Source organism: Brachyhypopomus gauderio, chromosome 10 (assembly GCF_052324685.1).
Source record: "Brachyhypopomus gauderio isolate BG-103 chromosome 10, BGAUD_0.2, whole genome shotgun sequence".
Classification (NCBI taxonomy): Eukaryota; Metazoa; Chordata; class Actinopteri; order Gymnotiformes; family Hypopomidae; genus Brachyhypopomus; species Brachyhypopomus gauderio.
The window spans coordinates 24843990-24868581 of NC_135220.1; the positions used below are offsets into that span (position 1 = coordinate 24843990).

The 24592-nt window shown below is 45.6% G+C and overlaps 2 protein-coding genes across 8 annotated transcripts in view; one reads left to right on the plus strand and one right to left on the minus strand.

The window, feature by feature from the left end:
• The window catches only part of pitpnm2 (phosphatidylinositol transfer protein, membrane-associated 2), a 33195-nt gene extending 27940 nt beyond the window's left edge, over positions 1 to 5255 (plus strand). For 4 of the 6 annotated variants that reach the window (XM_077020752.1, XM_077020754.1, XM_077020755.1 and 1 more), the window contains exons 17-26: positions 125 to 289; positions 564 to 824; positions 1553 to 1701; positions 1855 to 1971; positions 2134 to 2250; positions 2343 to 2491; positions 3400 to 3549; positions 4158 to 4341; positions 4470 to 4598; positions 4858 to 5255. In XM_077020752.1, coding sequence (XP_076876867.1) covers positions 125 to 289; positions 564 to 824; positions 1553 to 1701; positions 1855 to 1971; positions 2134 to 2250; positions 2343 to 2491; positions 3400 to 3549; positions 4158 to 4341; positions 4470 to 4598; positions 4858 to 5199 — 1763 coding nt within the window. In that variant the 3' untranslated portion in view covers positions 5200 to 5255. The remainder of the gene's footprint in view (positions 1 to 124; positions 290 to 563; positions 825 to 1552; positions 1702 to 1854; positions 1972 to 2133; positions 2251 to 2342; positions 2492 to 3399; positions 3550 to 4157; positions 4342 to 4469; positions 4599 to 4857) is intronic. The other 2 variants (XM_077020756.1, XM_077020757.1) reach the window with 1 other exon arrangement.
• Positions 5256 to 10207: 4952 nt separating this feature from the next.
• LOC143526101 (kinesin-like protein KIF2A) lies at positions 10208 to 23936 on the minus strand. Of its 2 annotated transcripts, XM_077020759.1 has the most exons (21): positions 23764 to 23936; positions 21153 to 21247; positions 20626 to 20754; positions 20437 to 20491; positions 19673 to 19777; positions 18868 to 18968; positions 16924 to 17019; positions 16751 to 16805; positions 16497 to 16659; positions 16306 to 16396; positions 16153 to 16216; positions 15978 to 16069; positions 15551 to 15693; positions 15218 to 15422; positions 15019 to 15129; positions 14192 to 14259; positions 13339 to 13422; positions 12656 to 12803; positions 12293 to 12394; positions 11995 to 12130; positions 10208 to 11533 (listed from the first exon to the last, which is right to left on the minus strand). In XM_077020759.1, the coding sequence occupies exons 1-21, from the start codon at positions 23822 to 23824 to the stop codon at positions 11448 to 11450; spliced, it is 2190 nt and encodes a 729-aa protein (XP_076876874.1). In that variant the 5' UTR covers positions 23825 to 23936; the 3' UTR covers positions 10208 to 11447. The 2 variants fall into 2 exon arrangements, with proteins under 2 accessions (XP_076876874.1, XP_076876875.1); XM_077020760.1 differs by lacking the exon at positions 13339 to 13422.
• Between the last annotated feature and the right edge of the window lie 656 nt (positions 23937 to 24592).

Here is a 24592-nt window from a genome sequence, read left to right on the forward strand (position 1 = left end):
TTTATGCTATGTTCACATCCACAATTCCAATATTTGTCTTACGTGGGAGGAAATGAAAACGCACGCACGCCGCCTCATTCTGCAGTCGTGTTGCTTTAGTCCAGTTTCGTGTCTGCATTTCCAGCGGATGTCCTGCAGTCCCACGGGGGGATGTTCGTGGAGAACTCGTACCCCTCGTCCCCGGCCTCTGCGCCGGCCTCCCGAGGGCCTCGACGGGCCAGCGAGGTCAGCATCGCCAGCCAGGTGTCGGGACAGGCGGACAGTTACACCGCCTCTAACATCGCCAACAGTAAGCACACGCATGCATGCACACGCCATGTCTGACCTCACGTCCCCTGACAAAGGTTCAATATAACAGTGGCGCATGAGTGGAACGGAGAAGCATATTTGTGATTGTTTGTTTGCAATTCAGGTAATTCAAAAAATAAACATAAATAAATTTTTATATTTTCTCCTCACACTTCTTTAACTTCATGGCCATTTAAAAACTGCATGTCCAGCAATTTATTCCCAGCTTCATGTTGCCGTTGTTGTTGTCGTTGTTGTTGTTGTTTATCTCCTAGCACAAGAATGCCACCTTAACCAGTCCAAAAAGCTTAGCCTTCTGTCCCAGCTCGCCCTCCCCCATAACAAAGCGTCCTTGAGAAGCCCCTCCCCGAAAGGCCGCCCAAAGTCACCCGATGGCAGGCCTGCCCTCTGCAGGCCTATGGAGGTGGGTCACTCCGGTGGCCCAGATCAAGGCTGCTGCCCTCAGGGCTTTGAGGCCGACCCACACCTCAGCCCCGCCCCCCCATCACCAAGCACACAGCTCTACACAGATCAAGGTACTGCCAGCCGGAGGCTAGGTCTTGGGGCGTGGCATGTGGGTCTCCTGCTCTCCCCACTGCTGTCCAGTTCCTCGAGCCTGCCGGCCTGAACGCCCTCTGCCTGTCCTGCTAACTTTCACTGGCCCCTGCTGCACCTCTCAGCGTCTTCGGGCTGACCGGAGAGTACTGGAGATTTCACCCTGAGCTCACGCCACCAGCAACCCCTCCCCAGCACCTGTAGACCCCCCTCCCTCCTGCCCCCTCCCACACCCCACACCCTCAACCTCAAAAAGCCCAGCCTCCTGCGTGTCTTCCTGGAGGCGCAAAACCTTCTGGTGATGCTTGGGATAACTCCCGACTGTCTTGTGCTCCCATCCTCCCTCTCCGTTCCTCGGGTTGCGTTAAAACGCTCCGGCCTGGGGAAACACGAAGACGTTCTCGTTCTCTCTCTCTCTCTCTCTCTCTCTCTCTCAGAAGCTTAACTCAAGTGCCGGCGTTATGATGTGTCGCCAGGCCTTGGGAGAAAAAAGATGGGAGACCTTTTCTGTTCAGACCTCGCATGACCTGGTCTCCCCTCTCTCTCTCTCTCTTTTCTCTACCCTTCACCTTTGCCAATCTCACCTGTTCTGATGCTTGGCCCATCCAACCGTAGCAGCCAGTCTCCCTAAACCTCTAGTTCTGCTGGAGCTCCTGGGCTTTTCAGGGTTCGTGTCGACTAACACTCCCGCATTTACCCCGCCCTGCAGTTGCTTCCCGCTGGTGGGGCACCAAGCGCATTGACTTTGCCCTGTACTGCCCCGACGCCCTCACCGCCTTCCCCACTGTGGCGCTGCCACACCTGTTCCACGCCTCGTACTGGGAGTCCACCGACGTCGTGTCCTTCCTGCTGCGACAGGTACCGGCGCATCCGCTTCACACTACAGTGACACGGCAGCCCTGTGTCACTTCAGGGCCAAGATGCCAAAATCAGTCCACGACATGAATGCCTTCCAGTCATGTGACTGAAATAACCCCTCCGCCTCTCTGTCTCTCTCCGTCTCCCTCTCAGGTAATGAGGCATGAGAATTCCGGCATTTTGGAGCTGGATGGGAAAGAGGTGTCAGAGTTCACTCCCTCTAAACCGCGAGAGAAGTGGTTGAGGAAGAGAACGCATGTTAAGATCAGGGTGAGTCGTCGTTTGCCACTGCAAACCTGCCATTTTTGGAGAACATAAGTTCGAGACGAAACGTACTCGCAGGTGTTATTGGTCAGCCATGTTGTCCCTCGGCTATACGCCTGGTTAGAAATGTTTCTGTACGTGTAACGTGTGCGTATGTCTGCGTGACAGAACGTCACGGCGAACCATCGCGTAAACGACGCGGTGTTCACGGAGGACGGCATGCAGATCGTCACGGGCCGCTTCATGTACGGGCCGCTGGATATGGTCACGCTAACCGGAGAGAAGGTACGTTTAATAACACACACAAAAGAGAATGTTTAGGTGTTCCTCGTTGCGTCAGCCACATTGAGGTGTTTTCTTACGTGTTCACCTACAAGGTGGATATTCATATAATGATGCAGCCCCCCTCAGGCGAGTGGGTGTACTTCGACACGGAGCTGACCAATAGCAGTGGCCGTGTATCCTACGTGATCCCTGAGAACAAGCGTTTGGGGATCGGGGTGTACCCGGTCAAAATGGTGGTCAGGTATGTCTCTTAACTCTTCAGGTCACTCTGTACAAGAGAGCAGCATGGAGGAAGGGTTTGATGGGTATGAGTTTTGTGTAAACTGAAACTACTTGAGCAATTTATAAGGGAGACCATTAAATAGGCAGTTGAAATAATTAATGCATGAGAAAAAGATGATGACCAGCGATCTTGCATCACTATGACTAAGGAAAAAGGTTGAGGATGTGCTTTGTTGCATTGATGAAAGAATGCAGTCTTACGAGAAACTAAATAACTCAACCTGATCTAATAGGAACACCATGTACATCGACAGTGAGTTCAGAAAAAATGGAAATTACAGTTTTCAGACCTGCACAAAAAGTCCCTGTTTTGTCACAATTAACATTGTAAATCTGTGATGCGTGTGCTCAGTGACCAATGATTAAACTGTGAGGGAGGGGAAGCTGTGTTAATATAGATATGAATATCATCAGCTTAATAGTGAAACAGTGAGACCATAATTATGAATGATCTGGCCTACGGATCAAATGTGTAATATATAAATATAAATAATAAAATCAGGGCTCCGAGTATTGAACCCTGCAGTACGCCTTGAATGACAGGAAATGGATGATTTGTATTTGGAAATAAACTATGGAAATAAACTTTTTACACCAGTTAAGTGGTTCCCAGTAATTCCTACGCCAGTGAGAGTGTGTCATCATTATGTGTCATTATTAATTTTGTCAAAAGCTGTAGTAACATCCTCGAGAATAATGATGAGACTATTGGCAGCTGTTAGAAGTGCAGACTCAATATTGTGAAGTGCGGAAACCAGACTGAAAAACCTCATAATATTTTGAAACGTCTGTATGTCATTACTAGACGTCTGTATGTCATTGCTAGATGTCTGTAGAGTCCATATGTTCCTTTACACCCTCCGGTAGGGGAGACCACACTTCAGCGGACAGCTATCTGACCGTGCTGCCACGCGGGACCGAGCTGGTGGTGTTCAGCATCGATGGTTCGTTTGCTGCCAGTGTGTCCATCATGGGCAGTGACCCCAAAGTGCGGGCAGGGGCAGTGGACGTGGTCAGGTGGGTGTCTGCATCTGTGTGTGTTATACACTGTATTTCTGCCTTGTTTTTGGCCAGTGGTTTTTTCATTGTAGCGTTGTTGTGAGTAGTTTTGTTTGGAAAAACATAGGCTGTTTTGTAGCCTCGGCTGTGTTTCCTAGCATTATACATTAAAGCCCTGGTACATTTAATCCAAGCCCTGGTTTCTGTCCTTGTGTTCATTGTTGTGTAGCCTGTAGTGTTTTCATTATGTCTATTTCACTATGTCTATTTGTGGCACGTTTCAAGACGTTGCTTTGTTGCTCTATTTAAATTATTTGAGAATTTTGTGTCGTCTTATGTTTTATTATAACGCACAACCTACTCACAGCTATTTTTTTTCGTGTTGGTAGTCATGTTACTAACACCACTTCCTTAATAATGTAGTGTCTTGTTCAACCCTTGCATTCTTAACCCTTTTTCACTACTTACATAAGTAGTATCAAACTTCCAATATTTCCTGTTGGGTCATTAATTTCAAATTAATTTATTTCAAATTGCCCTCCAATCGTCCCCCAGTCCTTCTTCCGGTTGTGGGATGGCCACTTCCCCTTCGGTGAGGTGTTTGTTGTTGTTGTCATTTCCGACAGACACTGGCAGGACCTGGGCTACGTGATTGTGTACGTGACGGGCCGGCCCGACATGCAGAAGCAGCGCGTTGTGGCCTGGCTCTCGCAACACAACTTCCCTCACGGCGTCGTGTCCTTCTGCGACGGCCTGGTGCACGACCCCCTCCGCCACAAAGCCAACTTCCTCAAGTCCCTCGTCTGCGAGGTGGGTGGTAGGATGCCAGAGCATGGGGAGAGCTTTACCGAGACTTTAGTACGTCGTTAAGATCGAGCCGTTATGATCGTTGATGCGTATGGAGCGGCCAGGTTCGAGTGTTTCTCCTCTGTATCAAGGCACACATGAGGATCCACGCTGCGTACGGCTCCACGAAGGACATCTCGGTGTACGCCTCGCTAGGCCTGCCCCCCCCCCAGATCTACATCGTTGGCAGGCCGACGAAGAAGATGCAGCACCAGTGTCAGGTGGTTCCATGTTCCATGTGCTTTTACGCCTGTCTGGTGACATTTGGGAATCGCCCACATAACACAGTTTTTAACCTGGTATTTTTCACAGAAATTATGCAAAAATTAATGACTGAAAACTGTGAAAACACGCAACGCGTTGTAAAATTTCTCTGCGATGAAAATGCTACACAGGTGTTCGTAATGAAAGCGGGACTCAAAACCCAGAAGTCACGATTATGTGTGTCCTCTCTCCCCTCCCCTTTCGTCCCGGCCTCAGTTCATCGCGGACGGCTACGCGTCTCACCTGTCTCAGCTGGAGCTCAGCCAGCGCTCGCGGCCGGCCAAGCCGGGCAGCACGCGCATGGCGCTACGCAAGGGCAGCTTCGGCCTGGGCGCCGGGGGCGACTTCCTGCGCAAACGCAAGCACCTGCTGCGCACCATCTCCTCCCAGCCGGCGCCCTCCGCTCCGTCTGCGCAGGGCGCCCGGCCCGAGCGCGCCCAGAGCCAGTCGGAGTTCGACCGGGAGCGAGCCGAACGGGCCCAGCGGAGCATGAGCATCGCGGCGGGCTGCTGGGGCCGCTCGGGCAGACCGGACGGGGGCGCGCTGAGCCCTAAGTAGCTCCTCGCGGCCTCGAAGGAAGAGGGACTGGAGCTCTGCCGTCAAACCCCCCCCCCCCCCCCCACCCCCCCTCCTCCAAAACCAAACACCTCCCACCCCCCCAGCCTAGACAGGCAGGGAGTTCCAGTCAGACAGTCTGTGGGAAGGCTGGATTGAGAATAAGGAAAGGAGGAGAACTTGAAATGAGATGAAAATCGGAGTCTGTAATGCACTGGCAAAGAATTCTTATGTAGCATGAGTAGCACTGGGAAAACAGGTTTAGTTGTACTGATGAAAGTTTTTGAAATAGCACTGGGGTGTGTATGGGTGGGGGGTTGGGTTGTAGGTGGGGCGGGGTCAGTGATAATCTAATGCCTTATGCGTTGCTTGGGGTGGCGGGACAGTAGCCCTTGCTTCTCAGTTTGGTTGAATGTACTGCTCACTCCTACACTGAATGGGGAAAATGGATCTCTCTCCGCCCTATCTACAGGAAGTCCCTCCCACTTCATCAAGGTGTCCACCAACCGTTTCCATTTGTAAATATGTCCCTCCCCCTCACGTCCTCAGGGCAGCCATGATCATTTGAGCCGGCTATAGTCTAATCCAAAAGCCTCTTCCCTCCGCCACAATCCCCTTCTTTGCCAATTGCTCAATTATAGTCTCTCTCTATATAGTGGAGGTTCTTGTCGAAAGGCCTAAAGCATCGGGCAGTAAGGACTGAGGATTGAACCCCACCATGCAGTTACTTTGGCGTGGCCTACAGGTCATCAGAGGCCTTACTCCTCAACCCACACCCCTCATCCTACCATACAAGCACTAAACAGAAATGGAGCAAGGGCTGCTCTCGGGGAGAAAACCGACAACGTTGGCCTTTTGTGACACTCAATCTGTACTTGGCAAAAATCCCTTTATCTGGCCATCTGCTTGCAATACCTCTTGGATGCCACCAGGGGGCCCCTCCTCCCTGCTCCTGTAAACACTTCAGGCATGCCTGCGCTGGCGGTCTCATCTCTCCGGTGCAGCTGGCCGTTGCACAGCCAAGTAAGGGTCCCCCTGAGCCTCCACACTGACGCCTGCAGCCCCGCCCCTCCCTTACAAGCCCCGCCCTTCCTCTTTAAGCCCCACCCCTCCCTCCCCAGTCCCTCTGGAGCGTGAACTCTCTCCCCTGCTCTTTCCTTTACGCTGCGGCAGGCCAAGCACGGGTAGCTGCTTCCACACATTCAGAGGCCCACACAGCTTCCCCCAGACGGTGGAAGATGGCCGCTAATCGTCTCGCAAACAATTTCAGCACCTTCCATTCCTGTCACCCATGGGGAGTCATGGAGTATCAGTATAACTGACGACACTTGATACAACCGATGGCCAAAATCATTTCCTTTTTTTCGGAAGCGGTAGTTACTCAACTGTATAACCTCATTGTTATTTTTGCACTAGTTAGCAGTGGAGAACCTTGTTACCATCTCATGTGGCTACATATTATTGTCTTGTAGTGCATGATCCTTGTTCAGTTATGGCAGGGTGTGCGTGTGCACTCGCACATGTCCGTCTGTATTTGGAATGTCAGCATTAAAGATGTCAGAAATGTGACAACTAGGCAGATAGGAGATTAAATGTCAGGCTGCATCCAATGTTTCCATGTGGGTGTGTGTGCGTGCGAGTGTGTGTTCTCTTCTAAAGAAAAAAGCTTTGGTTTCATTTTGGTAAGATTTAGGTTCTTCAGGTCAACATGAAGTCAGTTAACAATTATCTAGCAAACTGCTCATATGTATGTGGCCTATTACACACATACACGCAGAACTATTATTATAATTAAATTATTGTAGCTTATTAGTTTTGATCATGAGCTGTAATTTAACTTTTGAGACTGCATGGCATGGTCATTTGTAGCCATGTACTGCTGTTTTATTTTACCTGATAACAGTAAGACACTGGAAAACTGGTCTCTGTGAATGTGAATATCTGTTGGATTCTGTTCAATTCTGTTCGATTCTGTTCGAGCTGTACAATTCAACTGAATGCTGGGAAGTTTATAGACAGCCACTTGTTTTAACTACTTGTTTGGTTGTCTCTTAATGGGAATAAAGAACGTGTAGATATTGTAAAGATGTACATTTTATGACATAGGAAATGTATGGTCAAAAAGTATTTTATGTAGATTCACAAAATTATGTATAATTCAGATTTTATTGTATTCATGTGTTGGCTTTTATTTTTGGCTTAAAAGTGAGACAGTTTACTTAAGGACAAAAGACACGTAGACCATGATTGCAGGATCATTTTTGAAGCACCACCCCCAAACCCGCATGCCAGCACGAGCCGCTGGGCGTGCAGACTGTCCTGTGAACCAGCACCACTGGAGGAACACTGATCTGTTCATCACGCCATCCAAACAACACTCCCCCAATACTCCCCAAATACTTCACATGTCCATTACATACAGAGCTTTCTTTGAAAATTCTCAAACATTTTGATTTATTCATATATTTTTCAGTCAGTTAGGAGGTTTTTATTTTTTTTTATGCTTAAATTGTGGGATTATCTAACTGAAGGGAAAGTTCACTGGTATCTCAAAGTGTGGAGAAGGAACCTACCTTGTACCTGGGTAATTTGAAGCCCTGTCCTGATTGGTTAAGGCCTTGCAGGAGAATGGATAGGAATCTCTCAAAGTGTTAGTAACGCAGATAGTAGCTCATACATTGGATACATCATGTGATTTTAAAGAACATAATGTGAATATCTGAATCCTGTTTATAAGAGTTTTTGTTTTACTTTTATGGTCATAACAGTTGCCCAAATGATTTTGATCAGGAAATCCTCGTAGTTCGCTTGACTCAGAACCACGTCTTATTTTCAAATATTTTGTAGTCAGTGTATGTACAGTTCATGGCAACGCTTGGAAACACTGTTGCTTTATGGTGTTGCAGCCTATAAGCCACTGCACTGATACGTTTAAATGTGTTCGATATTGAGAGACTCTTACAGCAGCATGTAAGAGGTGTTTATTTAAAACAAGGTGTTTTTTTTTTTTTTTTTTTGGACTTTCTCAAAAAGAAGGTTGATGTTATCTGCGTTTTTTTTTTTTTTTTTGTGAAACACAGGAAAGAAAGCCATTTTCATTAACTTATTATTTTACAAGAAATGTGTTTGTGACATTTACATACATTTTTGTTTTCATGGACCACTGTACCTGCCCAGAGTCATGTGACCTCACCTTCAGATACCTGTACGGTTCTCTGTACTCCCTCATCAAGTACGGTCTAAAAGTCTGACTCCTCTACCAGGAGTTTGGCACTGAGATTTTATTTCAGCACTCAGTAGAATAATTAGGCCTGCTTAATTAAACTCTGTTGGTGGTGTTACAGCTTCCCTTTAAGGTGGAGCTTTAAGGTGAAACCTTAAAAGTTAGCCAGGTACTGGTCATTAAGAAATTATGTGTAGAAGTACACATGTAATATTTTTAAAATATGGTGACGTATCAATTTTTTTTTATTAAGCAAATTACATTACAAGATAAATTTTCAGATAAATTCCAAAGTAATATGTGTTTTCAAACAGCTAACCAAATGGATGTTTCTATTTTAAATATTGCGTTCTTAATTTATGAGCATCAACAGGGTAAAATGTGTATTATGTTTAATAAATAATGACCCAAACCTCTTGTTTTCTTGGTATAGGACTCAGACTTTCGGTACCTGCTGTATACTGCAGTATTCCCAAACCCAGCCCTTTGGACCCCCTCCCAATTCACATTACTAGGCACCTCCACCTCCCAGCTTGCCTGTCCCAGTTCTTCTCTGTTCTGGTATCTGGAAGAGAACAAGAATGTGGACTGTGTTGGGCCCAAAGCACTAGGTTGGAACACACTGGTGAACACACGCTGATATATCTCTCCCTCTCATTTTATATATATATATATATATATATATATATATATATATATATATATATATATATATATATATATATATATATATATATATATATAATGAGAAAGTAAGTAATATACAAGTTACTTTATGAATCATTTATAAGTTACTACAACAAATTTATATACACCGCTGGATCATAATCTTTGACAGTAATATATAACAAATGAAACTGTTCTCTGGCTAGAATACCATATAGCATTATCTGTTGATGGCAATCAGCATGTAGTTATTTGAAACTGTTTAGTTATTTAAATGTTTTAAGCCTATGGCACAATATGACATTATAATAGTATCTGAGAATGTATTCATGTAAACTGTACTATAGCAAAGAAGTCTCAGCAATTTGTATTTTTTAATGCATTTTTGACATACAATAGAACTTCTCATGTTCTATTGTTCATGTTATTTGCGATAAACAGATCTTTACACCATTCATCGCCGAATGTTCCGATGTCCAAATACGTTGTTTGTCAGAAGCCTCTGCGTTTTCATACTCTACCATAATCTCCATAAGCAGCAAACAGGCACCAGAAGTCTAGGAGCTGGTTGTCAGTGTAGGCAGGTGACGAGGGGTTCACCTTCAGTCTTATGTTTCTCCACCAGTCAACCACCCACTTGTGCTCATTTCTGTATTACTGTATGTACTGTGGATTAAATGCAGTTGATCAGCTATGCAAATTGTTCCGTTATTTATCCTCCTGAAGGTTACATCAGAATTCCTGAGTAACCAATTTGTTCTCTGAGGTCACAATTCACAATTTTATTTGCAACTACCAGTACACAAAATCATCTTGCTGACTTATGACTGAATACAAATGGGAGTAGGTGTATGAGGGTGTAGCTTATGTATAATGGGATTTGAACCAGCAAATTTCTGATTACTAGTCAAGTACCTTAACCACTGGGCTACCCAGATGGCAACAAGTCTGAAAAACGTGAAACAATAAACAGATCCAGTCATCACGGTTCTTTATTCTTTACTCCAGCAATACATCAGCTGTGCACACACTCACGCATACCGAGTACCATAAACGTTCCACAGCAGCAGACACTCCCAGGATCAGTGCTGTGTATTCATCTTTCCTCTTTTTAAAAACAGCTTCAAAATGGGATGAAAAACTTTTTTCTTTCTGTTTTTTTTTTTTTTTTTTACACAAGGTTACAGAGTGATGGATCGCAGCGGAACATACCGATTGCCTTTGTAAACGACGCAGTAGCAAACAAACACTGGACACGAAGTGTATGAATTAAGTACAAAAATGAACAGAAATATATCAGTACACTGGCGAGTTCTGGAACAGAGTTCAGGATGCCGAGTTCACAGATTCCTCGATTTACATGTTTAAGATACTGTCTACAACGCTGCTTTTTTTCTTAGAAATCTTCCTCCTGCTTGTCTGTGACAAAGTGGGTGTACCACGTTGTTACGCACACGCGCGCACACACACACACACACACATATTCAGATGTTCTTGTGCCAGGTCTTGGGGCTCCAAAGCACATGCACCTTTGCGTTCCCTTTTCTAAAACACCTGCTTCAAGAGTTTCGCAAAACCTTTCAGCTTATGGCTCAGGTGCTTCAAAGCAGGAGGGCAGAGCAACACCGTCACTGGCCCCGCTGGATCAGAAATGACTCCACTGCCCAATAAACATCTCCCCTTAAGCCAACAGCATTTCCCATAAGGCCATTTTCCTTGGGTCTGACCTGGCACAAGCAGAGTTACATTTCAGTCAAATAAGATACTGGATATGCCTATACCTTTAGGTCAACTGGTCAGGTTTAAACTGGTGAATTTGTAAAGCATTTCATAGTGGATTATTGACCTTATCAAACATTCTTTCCTCTCATTAGTTTCCATCAGCGCGTATTTGGGGAGACCTTCGACCTAGAGTTGTATCTCTTCCTATAAAGGGCACTGTTTTATAAATCGTGGAGTTGGTATACCTTTTGAAAGCATGTCTAGTGAAAATGTTATATTTACAGGCTCAACAGCAGGTCAAGGTCAGGTCTATGGGAACCCCTAAGTACAATCATAGCTGCTATGTGCATGCATTAAGTCAAAATGTCTGTTCACTGTTACCCATAACATGGACTTTAAATTGTACAGTATTATAAAAGTAATTTTAGTGGGAACTAAAATCAATTTTAATACTATACAATCAGGCTTCAATATGTGCTTATTAACCCTTCTTCAAATGAAAAAGGACCCGTCACAACACTAACTGCAGAGTTACTAATGTACACGGAGCTGAGGATGAGAAGCTGAAACGCTGGGGGCTGTAGCCGTCTATGTTAAGCGGCTGGCTCTTGGAGCAGTACGGAGGTGGGCCCCGGGGGCCTCAGAGGGGCCTGGGCCGCTTAGGGTTGATCTGCTTACTGGCTTGCTCCTCCTCTTGAAGAGCAGATCTGAATGACTTCACCTTATCTGTTCGAGAGGAGAAAGTTCAGTTCATGGACGTGGAATTCACCAAGACGTTGTGGACATCATAGCTACTGCCCACTCCAGTTCCTAATTAATAACGTTAATAAAATTACCACCACAGGAACCACACAAGTCAAAATTTGTCAAGTCAGGCACCCACTACAGGACGCACTACAGGACGCACTTCTTGTTCCTGTGCTTGGTGTTTAAAAAGCTGCCTTTTCCTGGTCAATATTTTACACATTCATCATAACATTCACACATGATCTGAACTCCAGAGCTTCTGTATGAACACAAGTGGATAGAAGAGTTTGTGCTCCACCTTCTTTTATAGTGCATGTTGGCACAAGCTGAAATTTCCATGAGCTCTGGGGTGGTCCAGCAAATTCAATTTGGATAAAAACCCAAGCAGGAGCCATCTGAAGATGAAGATGAAGTAACTGCAGAGTAATCGGATATTTTACCTCGGAGCTCCGTTAATACTTCAATCTTCTGGTCCAGAATTTGCTCGAGCTGTGTTGCGTAGGAGTCCACATCGTAGTCCACCTCTTCAGTCATCTCGATCAGAACCTTCTCGTCTTCTAGCCAGCGTATAGACTCCTGTGGCGCAATTAAAACACAGTCGGTGATATCGCACATTTTCGATGGCTAACTGTACAGAATCAAGTGGACGTCAGCTCTGAGCAGCGATGTCGGTCCAGCGTTTTGCCCCTCAGACGTTGTAGTTTGTCAGGGTGGAGGTGCTGAAGGGGGAGGGAGCACCTGAAACACGGCTCGGTGGTCCTCCAGCACCTGCTCCTCCATCTCCACCAGCTGGGACACGGCCTCGTGGAAGGTGAAGAGCTGCGGAGACACCTCCTCCTCCTACGAACACGCGCACCACACAACGCCTCCACACTTACTCATGTTGAGAACTTGCACGTCATTAAACATTTTATTAATTTATTTCATTAATACAATTTGAATTATTCATTTTAGTACTAAAATTATGATTACAAAAGGTTGCTACATGGTCACTTGGTATGGATGTGATAAACGTGTATACACAAAAATATATATGTGTGCGTGTGATGGAACGGGACCAGTGAATGGAGAGCAGAATGCCCAGGCCACGCTCTCCCTTACGTTCTGTTCACAGAGAATTTTGAGGTCGTCTCTCTGCGGGGAGCTGCCGACACCCCACTGAGACTCCAGCACGTCCAGCTGGCTCATGGGGTGAACTCCCACCCTGCCCTCCATCATCACACCGGGGTCGACAGTGAGCTCCTTCACCCTACACACACACACACACACACACACACACACACACACACACACACACACACACACAGTCTCAACTGTCTGTACACACTGTAAAGGACAGAAGTGCTATTAGCACGTATCGTGGCTGGCTAAATGGCAGGACCAAGCTGAGGCTGTCTGCTGTGGACCGACTCACGTTCATTCACACCGCGCATGTGGGTGCACCAGGACAGTGACGCTAGCGTTAGCTTATAGGACGCAAGCGCGAGGGACGCAAGCGACACGTAGCTCTGCTAAACACAAAATGCTTAAATCATTCCGCAACACAGACTGGTGACCGAGAAAGCAGGAAAACAAAAACAACAACAACAATCAACATTAGGAGGTTGGGGGGGGGGGGACAACAAACAAACAAACAAACAAGGCACATGGAAGCATTCACTACTGAAATGAGAGCAACTCATTAGTACGGCTGATGCCAACGGAATGAGGCGGGCGTGTGGGGAGGCGGGCGGGCGGACGGTAGAGGGTGAAACCTGCTGGCTGAGGTAGCAGAGGTATCGTACTCGTATGTGGGGGAGAGGTCAGCGCGGCCGCAGCCCCCCTGCGAGAAGGGGATGTCTGAGGGGCTTATCCCGAACTCCTTCACCCTGACGTGGACGAGATGCACGGCCAGCAGGGACAGAGAGAGAGGAGGCGGTGAACGCAGGACAAACCCCTCGCCAAGGGCGGGACAGGGTCAGAGGTTAACGTGAACAGGGCTAACTGCTGTAATGGAGTCTGGTTGACTTCTCAGCTTACACAGTGAAAGAAACATTAACAGTGGAAGTGCAACAGTTGTTATATAGAGTTAATTACTATATATAAATACTTCAATCCAATACATTATGAAATATCATTGAACAGCGATGTATTCTATACTGCATGACTGCATATTGGATATCTAGAAAACAGAATGAAATTATTTATATTTTTCCAAAGTACAAATTAAAATAAAGTAACAACAAATACTCGCATGAGTGTGAAGTAACAGCGTTCTCTCAGGTAGAAGTACAGTAAAGTTACTCAGTAACACCGGCCAATTTGCAGGGCTCCTGAATGTCAAAGTGTTAAAATTTCAGCATATAGTCCATGGCTCAGACTACCTCTCCTATTCTAATGAAGGCATTCTGAGTTGGCTAAGGAGACACTCCCATACCTGCACTCTCACGGTTTGATACCCGAGAAATCCAGGCCAAAGCAGTTTGAGTTCATAATTACAGGTCTTCCCATATCAAAGGGAAAAGTCTGCATCCATACGTTTTATATTCAAAATAACCTTTTGATATTCAGCATTTCAGTATGCATCTTTAAATCAGCAGGAATGCAGATGTGTGTGTAAAAAGTCAAAGCAAAAGCCCTTGAGACAGCTCAACACACCTGTTGGCGTATCTTAGCGTATTCAACGTGTTCTCACAGGACGCCATGCCAGGAGAGATGGTGGCGATCTGCAGAGGAACATAAACAGTAGACTGGTTTAATAATCCTAAACCGCTAATGCAGACCAGCGGTGTCATGCGGGGGGCGGGGGGCGGGGGGCCCGGGGCCAGCGGTGGTACGGTGCAAGGAGCTGGCTGTGCAGGAGCTGCTAAGAAGACCTCCAGGGGCATCAGCTGGTTTTCTGTTTGAACTTAAGTGTGCAGGCCAAGTCCATGTCATCAGAGCTGGTCTGTGGATGATTTCTGAGTTCGAGGCAAGAAACCAACATGTAGTCATTCCCATATGCTGCTTTAACTCTTTGGTGTGAGATCTACCATTTTGAACTTTCTGGTGCTTATTTTTAAAATACGAGTCTATTGATAAACTAAACTTTTCTTGTGCAAAATGAACATAAGCGGAGCGAAAAGTAAATAAATGAATCACCTTGGAGGACACAAACCTTCCTCCTCCTAATTTGTTCTTGTAAAACATGCTCAAACACCGTCATCTGAGCCTTGTGAGTAAGACGTCACTAAAAAACAATGTCCTATATTCCGGCTGAAGACGAAACTCTTTCAACACCCAGAAATTGTCCCTCCAGTCCTCGATGCTTGTCGAACATATTCCACAAGACACAGCAAAACCATTTCATAGTGAATCATTCTGGTTAGTGTTTGTTAAAATGGAGACCATCATCATATTGTGACTGAACTACTATACGAGAATGTGGCCAGAATGAAGGTCAGCAGCACTTATGCTGCTTTAGGAGAAAGCTAGATGTTTCTCACCATGCATGTTCTGGAGTTCTCTCCGATGAAGGAGTCTCGCAGGACCTGTGTGAGCTTGCTGGCCCGGAACGGAGTGTGTGGCTTATTCCGACCCAAGGCTCGGATGCACTCCTGCAGGTAGCAGTGTTGGGAATACGTCATCCTCATTGTTTATCTGCGTTGTGTGTGTGGAGTGTTGTGCACGTGTGTGTGAGCCGACCTTCAGCGCCAGCAAACTCTTGTTGATCTCCGCCCCCTCGAGGCGGGTCTGGCGATCGGCACTGGACGTGTCGGCCCCCCTCTCGTTGCCCGCCAGGTCGATCAGGGAGAACTTGCCGTGCATCTTCCCCCTGCGCCGTAGAATGATCTGGAACACAGCGTGGCTACGCGAGGAGTGGGCATTAGCTGAGGTCTGTCCGGATGTTCTGCGGGACAAAGCATAATAGTGGAGGTAAGGGGTGGGGTGAAGCGGCGGAGAGAATGGGGCGGGGCAAGGGGGCGGGGTGCGGCGTTGAGGTAAACGTGGCAGGTGCTCAGACCTGTGGGAGCTCACCTGCAGCTGTTGCCCACTTCGATGAGCTTGAGCACGTCCTCGGTGCACTTGACCTCTCGCTCCTGCAGACCCACCACCTGCACCTGCTGCTTCCCGTCCTCCAGCACACGCAGCTTTGCCTTCCTGTTCAGCAGGTCGAACACCTGCAGGCACACACACACACACACACACACACACACACACACACACGCAGTCCCCCATTCAGACAAACCCACACACACGTGCACATAGATATACATCCATCCATAAATACATGTAGACACACACACACACACACACACACACACACACACACACACACACACACACACGTAATAGACTGAGAGGTGCACATATTTCCCCGGCTCAGTTGTGGGACTCTTATTTGGTTCATTTGTTTGTATGCAATAGTGATCTAAGATGAAGGGGTCCCTGAACTGGTACTTGCCTTTCCGCTGTAAATTTCAAAGAAGGTGGCGTAAACTTGGAGGTCCAACTTTTTGTAGTTCGGTTTCTTCAGCATTAGAAAAACGTCACGAGCTGCATAGTAATACAAAGCATGTTCAGTTATGACGAGCATTTTACAGCGAATTAAACAATGATAAACCGTTAGCCCTGCACACCTGCCAGTGCGTAAATCCCCTTAGAGCAATCCTGATTTTTCCCAGAAAAATCTCCACCCATTGTCTGGAACGGAGAGAAGCAGGTTAGGAGACGGAGCTCTGATGCGCTCATCTCCATGAGCTCAATGTGATGATGTCATTATCGAGGCCTACATGAGTCTTTCCGCTCCCGGTCTGTCCGTAAGCGAAGCACGTGGCCATCCCCCGCTCGAAGATGGTCTCGACCAGCGGCCGGGCGGTGAACCTGAAAGGACAGAGAAAAGTCTTGCAAAAAGAGAGAACAAAAAAGGAAAAGACCGTTTTGTCTTTGCTTCCCACTACCCTTCAGCTGGTAGAAAACTGACCTGTAAACCATTTCATTTGTGGTGCTGTCGTCGAACGCGTAATCAAATCGAAATGTCTGATTCTCCAGGTATCTTGTTAAATCCACTTTTTGTTTGGGTTCGTGGACCATGACCACATCTTTACTGGGGATGGTGATGACGTCCAGGTCCTTCACGCTCAGTTCTGAATCAGAGGATTTGCAGTGAATTACTGGGTTTACTCCACACACAGAGTATAATGTTCTGATGAATTACTTAAAACTTTCAATATTCACCCTTCTTGTTCAGTGGCCTTGCCCTGACACCTACACATATTCTATGGTCTTCAATCTGGAAAAACATGCATCGTTTACTACAGACAACAACAGTGTGACAATTATGTGGTACAATATAGGATTAGTATTTTACATGTGGGACTAAATTTTTAACAAACGTTATTTTTTTTTACCAGATCAGCGGTTGTCAGTGGCCTGTAGTCAAGGCTGCCTCTGAAGTCACGGATCATACACATAATTTCATAATTAGGTGTTGTGGCATCGACATCCTGGATAGAGAATAAAACAAACTTCTCAATGCTTCCAGGAGTGCCTCAAGGACCATACTGGGAACTGTTGCAGATCACTGGCTTTATTTACTCACACAGATCTTGGCCAACTCTTGGCTCTGCTTTTTGTATTTTTGTGTCTTGACTTAATTTCCAAATGGTTTTGCAAAGTAAAGATTTCTCAATTTTATTTACAGTGGGGAAAATAAGTATTTAGTCAGTAACCAATTGTGCAAGTTCTCCCACTTAAAAAGATGAGAGAGGCCGGTAATTGACATCATAGGTAGACCTCAACTATGAGAGACAAAATGTGAAAAAAAATTGAGAAAATCATTCAACTGACTTTTAAAGAATTTATTTGCAAATAATGGTGGAAAATAAGTATTTGGTCAATAACAAAAGTTCATCTCAATACTTTGTTGTATATCCTCTGTTGGCAATGACAGAGGTCAAACGTTTTCTGTAAGTCTTCACAAGGTTGGCACACACTGTTGCTGGTATGTTGGCCCATTCCTCCATGCAGATCTCCTCAGGTTTCATCTTCATTGCCCTTGCTGATGGAAGGAGGTTTGCACCCAAAATCTCACAATACATGGCCCCATTCATTCTTTCATGTACACGGACCAGTCGTCCTGGTCCCTTTGCAGAGAAACAGCCCCAAAGCATGATGTTGCCACCCCCATGCTTGACAGTTGGTATGGTGTTCTTTGGATGCAACTCAGCATTCACTGTCCTCCAAACACGACGAGTTGTGTTTTTACCAAATAGTTCTACTTTGGTTTCATCTGACCATATGACATTCTCCCAATACTCTTCTGGAACATCCAAATGCTCTCTAGCAAACTTCAGACGTGCCTGGCTTAAGCAGGGGGACACGTCTGGCACTGCAAGATCTGAGCCCCTGGCGTCGTAGTGTGTTGCTGATGGTAGCCTTTGTAACGTTGGTCCCAGCTTTCTGCAGGTCATTCACTAGATCCCCCCTTGTGGTTCTGGGATTTTTCCTCACCGTTCTTGTGATCATTTTGACCCCACGGGCTGAGATCTTGCGTGGAGCCCCAGATCGAGGGAGATTAGTAGTGGTCTTGTAGGTCTTTCATTTTCTGATTATTGCTCCCACAGTAGATTTCTTCACACCAAGCTGCTTGCCTATTGCAGATTCAGTCTTCCCAGCCTACAATTCAGTTTCTGGTGTCCTCCGACAGCTCTTTCGTCTTCACCATAGTGGAGTTTGGAGTGTGACTGTTTGAGGTTGTGGGCAGGTTTCTTTTATACTGTTAACGACTTCAAATAGGTGCCATTACTACAGGTAATGAGTGGGGGAAAGAGGAGCCTCTTAAAAAAGAAGTTACAGGTCTGTGACAGCCAGAAATCTTGCTTGTTTGTAGGTGACCAAATACTTATTTTCCACCATTATTTGCAAATAAATTCTTTAAAAGTCAGACAAAATGATTTTCTCAATTTTTTTCACATTTTGTCTCTCATAGTTGAGGTCTACCTATGATGTCAATTACCGGCCTCTCTCATCTTTTTAAGTGGGAGAACTTGCACAATTGGTGACTGACTAAATACTTATTTTCCCCACTGTATTTGTTATATATATATATATATTATTATTATATATTTGTTTGCTGGAATAGAATAGAATAGAAGCAAGTAAAGCTGGTTTGGGGATTCTCTGATATCTTGTTCTGATGTTCTGATATCTTGGATGTTGGTCTGACAGAACTGTATCCTACATTCTGGCACCCTTAAAAAATGAGCATGATGATCCTTGGTACCCTACCAATCCCATGGGTTTGGGGTTACAAGATGTTGGTGAACTTTTGCGAGACGTTTCTCTTCCTGTACCTGTGCTCTCTTCTCCCGCAGCTCCTGTTGCTGTAAGCGTCTCCTTTCTCTCTTTTCCTGAAGCTTCTCCACCTCCTTCACGCAGTTGGACTTCCGGCGAGCTGGAGCACATGCAACGAAACACGATCAACAGAACCTCAAAGACGGAAACAACAGCAAAACCCCCATGACGTCTCAAAGCCACTCTGACATCACAAAGTAAAAATATCCACGAAATAATCAAACAAAACTGTTAGCCTCGACACATTAGGGCGAAGATGACGAGCCAGCTAAAACCACTGGGAGCCTGGCCGGGCAATCCAGAACAATAGGGACAACAGGGAAGATCTCGGCAGTGAGAGAGAAAAACAACGTCTAAAGGCCTCTCTACAGACGGGCCCTTTGTTCCAACCTGTGAAAGCTCTCCTCTCTACTCTTTTGAGCAGTCCATACACTGTACCACTCCACAGATCACAACCTCCCTTATTCACAGCAAACCTAAAAAAAAATGTAAAGGGGAATAAACGATTTAGTTACAGTACCTACGTCCAGATCTATGAAGATCTCTTGAAAGAGACAAACGTGAGAGGAATGAAAAGCAAAGTCAGAAGGGGTGAGCTGACCAAACGGATCTGACAGACTAACTTCACAGGGATCTGACACGGTTCTGCTGCGACGGGGCTCTCCCGGAGCTCTTCTGTCCTGCGCCGCTCATTGTAATACCACGCTGTCTATGCTACGCCCTGCTATTCCACACCGGCCCTGATGACCCGCGCTGGTGCTGCACTAGGCCAAGCGTCTCTGGTCCAAGCCGTGGGTGGTGTACCATTCTGCTGCTGCTGCAGGGTCTGGTGCTGGATGGGTGGAGGAGGTGGGGCAGCAGGGGCCTGCTCCGTCTGCTGGCTGGGCCGCGCCCGCGTTGTTCCTACAACTAACAAGAGACAATATATTACACACTTCAGGACTATGGACCACAGAGCTTACAGACAACCTCTGAAGGTTGCAGACTTGTTTCGGTTAACCATCTGGCTTACTGTACAGCAGAAAGAGATCTGCACTTTCTGCAGGTGTCCAGGATGGTTTGTAGCACCCCCCCCCCCCCCACCACATCAGTTGGTTCAAACCCACTGTGACTGCATATCTTTACTGCTTCTAATGCAGAATTTCTAATGTGCCATGTTTGTGATCCATCTTGTGAATAGATTTCTAACCTAATGATTACTGCTGTCAATTAAAGCTCATTTTAGGGGCTTTATGGCATAGCAGAGGTTCAGTCCAGTGCTTGGCAATCCTCCATGCAACCCAGGTTATGGTTCTTTTCCAGCTTCTATTGTACTTGTATCGGGTAATCAAGGCAAGGTTCTCCATTGCCCAGTTAAGGAGTCTTGGGAGCTGGGAGGATGGGTAAATATGTGAATTGGCTAGGACTGCAGAGAGGAACTTGAGTGCATAGTATTTAATTCAAGAACAACCAATATATTTGGAAACTAATAAAATGGCTCACAATCAAATTTAAATGTAATAGTCTTGGCTGCAAGGATCCAAGCCTCAGGACTCAGGATCCACCCTGGTCCGGTTTGCTGTCCGTACCTCGGTTATCCTTCGCCGATGTATCGTTCTTGGGTGGTGCTACGGTTCGTCGATTCTGCAGGGATTTTACAATGTTCATTTAAAAACACCTACATGCAACAACCTGTGTACACATGTAAAATCGTTTCCCAAGATGGTAAATACAAGATGGCACATACAAGTATTTTCCTTGCATGATGGAGCACAAACCTTATTAGGTGGGATCTTGTTAACTTTCATGGAGTTGGACACTGGAGGTGGCGGGGTTTCTGGACTCTGTGTCAGCTCCTCATCAGGTGCAAGATCTGGATTTAGTGCAAAAATGCTGTCCAAGTCGATCTAGGCAGGCAAAAAGAATGAAGGTTTGGATGTTCTCCAACATTAGGTACAAGGACATGCTTCCTTGTGTATCTGTATTCAGCATTCACACTCTGTAGTGACTTTGATAGCTTCTGCCTTTAAAGTTATTGTGGAGAGATGTGGGAGACTATTTAAGGCATAGATACAAAAGCTGCTTTGGAGGAAATCACAAAAAAACATTGTCTACAAGAGTGGAAACGAGCAGAGTTTTTTAATGTACCAGCTCGGGGAGGGAATACAAGCCTGTTCTTTTCCAGGTTTGACTCTTAGATACTAACACATTTATATATGATGTGTGGGGTGGGGGTGGCTGCCTTTACAACACCTGTTGTACAACACCTCCATTTTGGGTAGGTCTTACAGTGTAACGAATCTACCTCTTTGCCTTTTGTATCCCCATTTTCTATCCATTCCACAGTGACGCTTTCGTTGTCTTCATTAAGCGAGGTCACCATGGCTTGGTGTATTCGTCCTGGAAAGAGCACACAGCTGATCTTTAACGCAACACCTAAACCCAAGACTATCTCCAGACTTGTATTTGGGTGAAGGTCTGTGGATATTTGGTGTCCAAAACAATCAACCAAATGTAAAACGTAAACAAAAAGATTCAAGGGAACTTGACTTGGAATCACACTCATGGCAACACCTACAACACTAAAATGTACTTTGGTCTCTCCTTTGTGTTACTGGAGATAATACATAAGAGTAAAGGGAGTAGGACACTCCAGCCTGTAAATATGAAGCCAAATCCTGACATTTCATAGAATTTAATATGAATTTGGTGAAATTTTACAAAGTCACAAATACCATAAAGAAAACAATGCAGGTCCTAAATTTACACTGATGCCTTTAGCAAATGCTTTTATGGGGAGTCCACAACAGGATGATCTGCAGCTTTCCCTGAGCACTGAAGCAGTACCACAGGCCAGGTGAGACCTGCAGACTGCAGGTCCTCCGCCCTCACAGTGACCACGGGACAGAGCTGAAACGCAGCATCCCGCGCCCACTCGTGCTTCGGTGCAGCATTGACAAGCAGGTCAGTAACACCGGCCAATTTGGTGGGTCTTTTTTTTTGCTGATTATTGTAGCCTCATTTGGTGGGTTGCCAGGCTTAGTAAACTCCAACTCCCCTTTTATATGTTAACCCCCTTAGTCCCACTGGGACGTTAGCCCCACTGCATCAATGCATCAAAAGAAGGAAAGCACAATACAACCAAACATTGTTCATTGTGCTTATTCTGTGAGATATAAGGTAGATGAAGGTCATGGGTCTGATCCCGTACTGATAAATTACATCTCTCTCAGTAAGAATGACTGCCAAATGCTGTAAATGGAAATGTAATGTCACATGGTTGAAGACTGGCCTGCCTAATGTTTGAGCATAGGTACTTACATATGTTGAATCATGTGATAAGGCACAATCAGGCATTATTAGTCAAAACGGTCAGAGAACTCTCATCCGTAAAGTCTGAGACTGATGAAGATGCTCACAGCATGCAATTAATCTGTGGAATTTATTAGAGGCCTAATTTGTATATTGTATGGTTCTGTGATATCAGTATAGCAAAGGTCAACAAATCATATAGCTTATTGCACAGCTATATAAAATTTTAAATAGGAAAAAATGCATTTCAATGTGACTTTCTGCTGTATGTGATAAACTATGCACAGAAGATCAATTAGAAAAGTGTCCCTTTGAATTCACCCAAAAAGGTAAGTCCATTCGTTATGAGAGCCTTATCATCAGACATCATTGATTTTTGTGCCACACACCATCTATCACGTTTCAAGTTGATATGATTAGTCACTGAAAGCTGTCACAGAGAGTAAATGTAGACAAGTATTCATCGGGCAGCTGGCAGACGCCGCATGATCAAATTAACGTGCCAAAGTGACAAAAGAAATAAGAGAATTTTATACGGTTGTAAAGTATGGGAATTAAGAAACTAAAGCATCCAGAGGTTTACACTTTGAAGATACAAGAGAGAGAGAGAGAGAGAGAGAGAGAGAGAGAGAGAGAGAGAGAGAGAGAGAGAGAGAGAATACACTAATAAACGTCGATACGCAGTGCGTGCTCTTCCTGAGCTGTGAATGATTGCAACTGGGAGGCCAATAGAAACATTTTTAACTGGGCCTAAGAGAGAAGTTGGTTTCTGTACAGAATCTGTACTGGACCACACACGTCAACATCTCCATCAGCAGACTGACATTAGCCTTGCTACATATTTCTCATAAGTTTTTGAAAAAGTGGTTTTCCCCCTAATTCACTATTATCTACTAAGAAAGAGCTGCACTAGTTACCGGTACGTTTAATGTATAAGGTCCAAGTTAATAAAGCATGACAAATTGTGCAACTCTGCTACATTTGTAGATGAATTTCTAGATTCATTGTGGTTAAACGTATACGTTGACCTTTGCTACAGGAGATGCCCACTCCGCATCAGTTATATACATCACCCATACTAGAACCTTTATTCAAGGGCGGACACTGGACAAACGCAACCAAACGCACAGACACAATGTTGGCTGGCGTGTTTTCCCACACAATCGTGCCATTGTGGCTATGCATGCACAAGCTACTCGTTAGGCCATTTGTTGCACGTTTCTCAATGCACAGCTCGTTTCTCTGGGCGTTTTCGCGATGCTAGCGAGCTAAAGTGACAGAAAAGCCCTTCCTTGTGATTCAGGATGCTCGGGAGGACGGGGAGCTTCTTAAAGTATATCTAGGGCTTCGGTGCAAAAGACAGTGTAACGGCGACGATAATAAACGTCAGGTCTATATCTTTTTTGCCATCTAGCTACCAGTTATGCCCGGTCCCTTGTCATTTTTGCCAGAGTTAGCTAGCTAGCATGCTGCAAGCTAAGTGATTGAATGTGCTCGAGGCCGGCGTTACTCGGCAACAAAGATGATGTAGCTGGCTCGCGACAGCCCTTCCTTCAGAACGCAACCTCAGTGAAGCTTAGGAGTCCGGATTGGGCGTCACTTACCATCGCTTCGTTTGATTTCCACATAAATGCCGATGAGAATCTTCCCAAACATAGCTGCCATACCTCATGTGTAAAAGCGTATTTATTTGAATATTTGTATTTAATTGAGGAGGGACCAAGTTGTTCAGCACAGCAGAAACCGGGAGGAGGTCAGGGGAGGGGGAATCACGGCGCATGCGTGAGCCGCTCACCCTACACTTCGTCAAAATGCATCAGAAGAGAGATGGAGAGGATCAAACCTCACAGAAATAATTTTTGTTGTTTTATTTTGGAGTCTGGCATTTATAAAGAGTCTGGCATTCAGCACATGTCGCAAATTGTTTCTAAACTAAAGGGGTCTTGTACAAAACCTTTCTAATCGGCTGCATTAAACAACTAGCATTCAGTTAACGTATTCAGCTAGTATTTAAGATGTCATCCCTTTGCATAAAACACATGTCCTGTAGCTACATTTACATGTTTCATCATGAACTAAAATGTATCTTAAAAGGCGTCGTAACAATCAAAATAATTATTAATTTGAGTGCACTACATGACAACAAGATGATGCCCATATTAGCTGTCGTGGTAGTTCACGGTGTCGGAGCACGTCGCACACGAGAGTAACCGTGTGTTTAGGGGACGGACTCTTTGGTCTACTGGCTAGAGCACGTCTGTGTCACCTGGAAGACCTTGTTTCATAGCTGGGCGTGGTCCTCTGCCATTGCTACAAATGCTGAAAAAGAGGCATGGTGCAGTGAGACCATTGGTCAGACGAGCGCCCCTTGTGTGAGGGGATGGTGTGATGTCCATGGGGAAGCCCTCGAGGGGCCTGTTACCTCAGGTGGAC

What these genes read in the sequence shown, in the direction of transcription:
- LOC143526101 (XM_077020759.1), bottom strand. Translation starts at nt 23,824, where the DNA reads ATGGCAGCTATGTTTGGGAAGATTCTCATCGGCATTTATGTGGAAATC. An exon ending in ACAAATGAAATGGTTTACAG is followed by an intron (nt 16,397 to 16,496) that starts GTCAGTTTTCTA and finishes CTGTCCTTTCAG; the next exon opens with GTTCACCGCCCGGCCGCTGG. An exon ending in AGTATTAACGGAGCTCCGAG is followed by an intron (nt 11,534 to 11,994) that starts GTAAAATATCCG and finishes CCTCTCGAACAG; the next exon opens with ATAAGGTGAAGTCATTCAGA.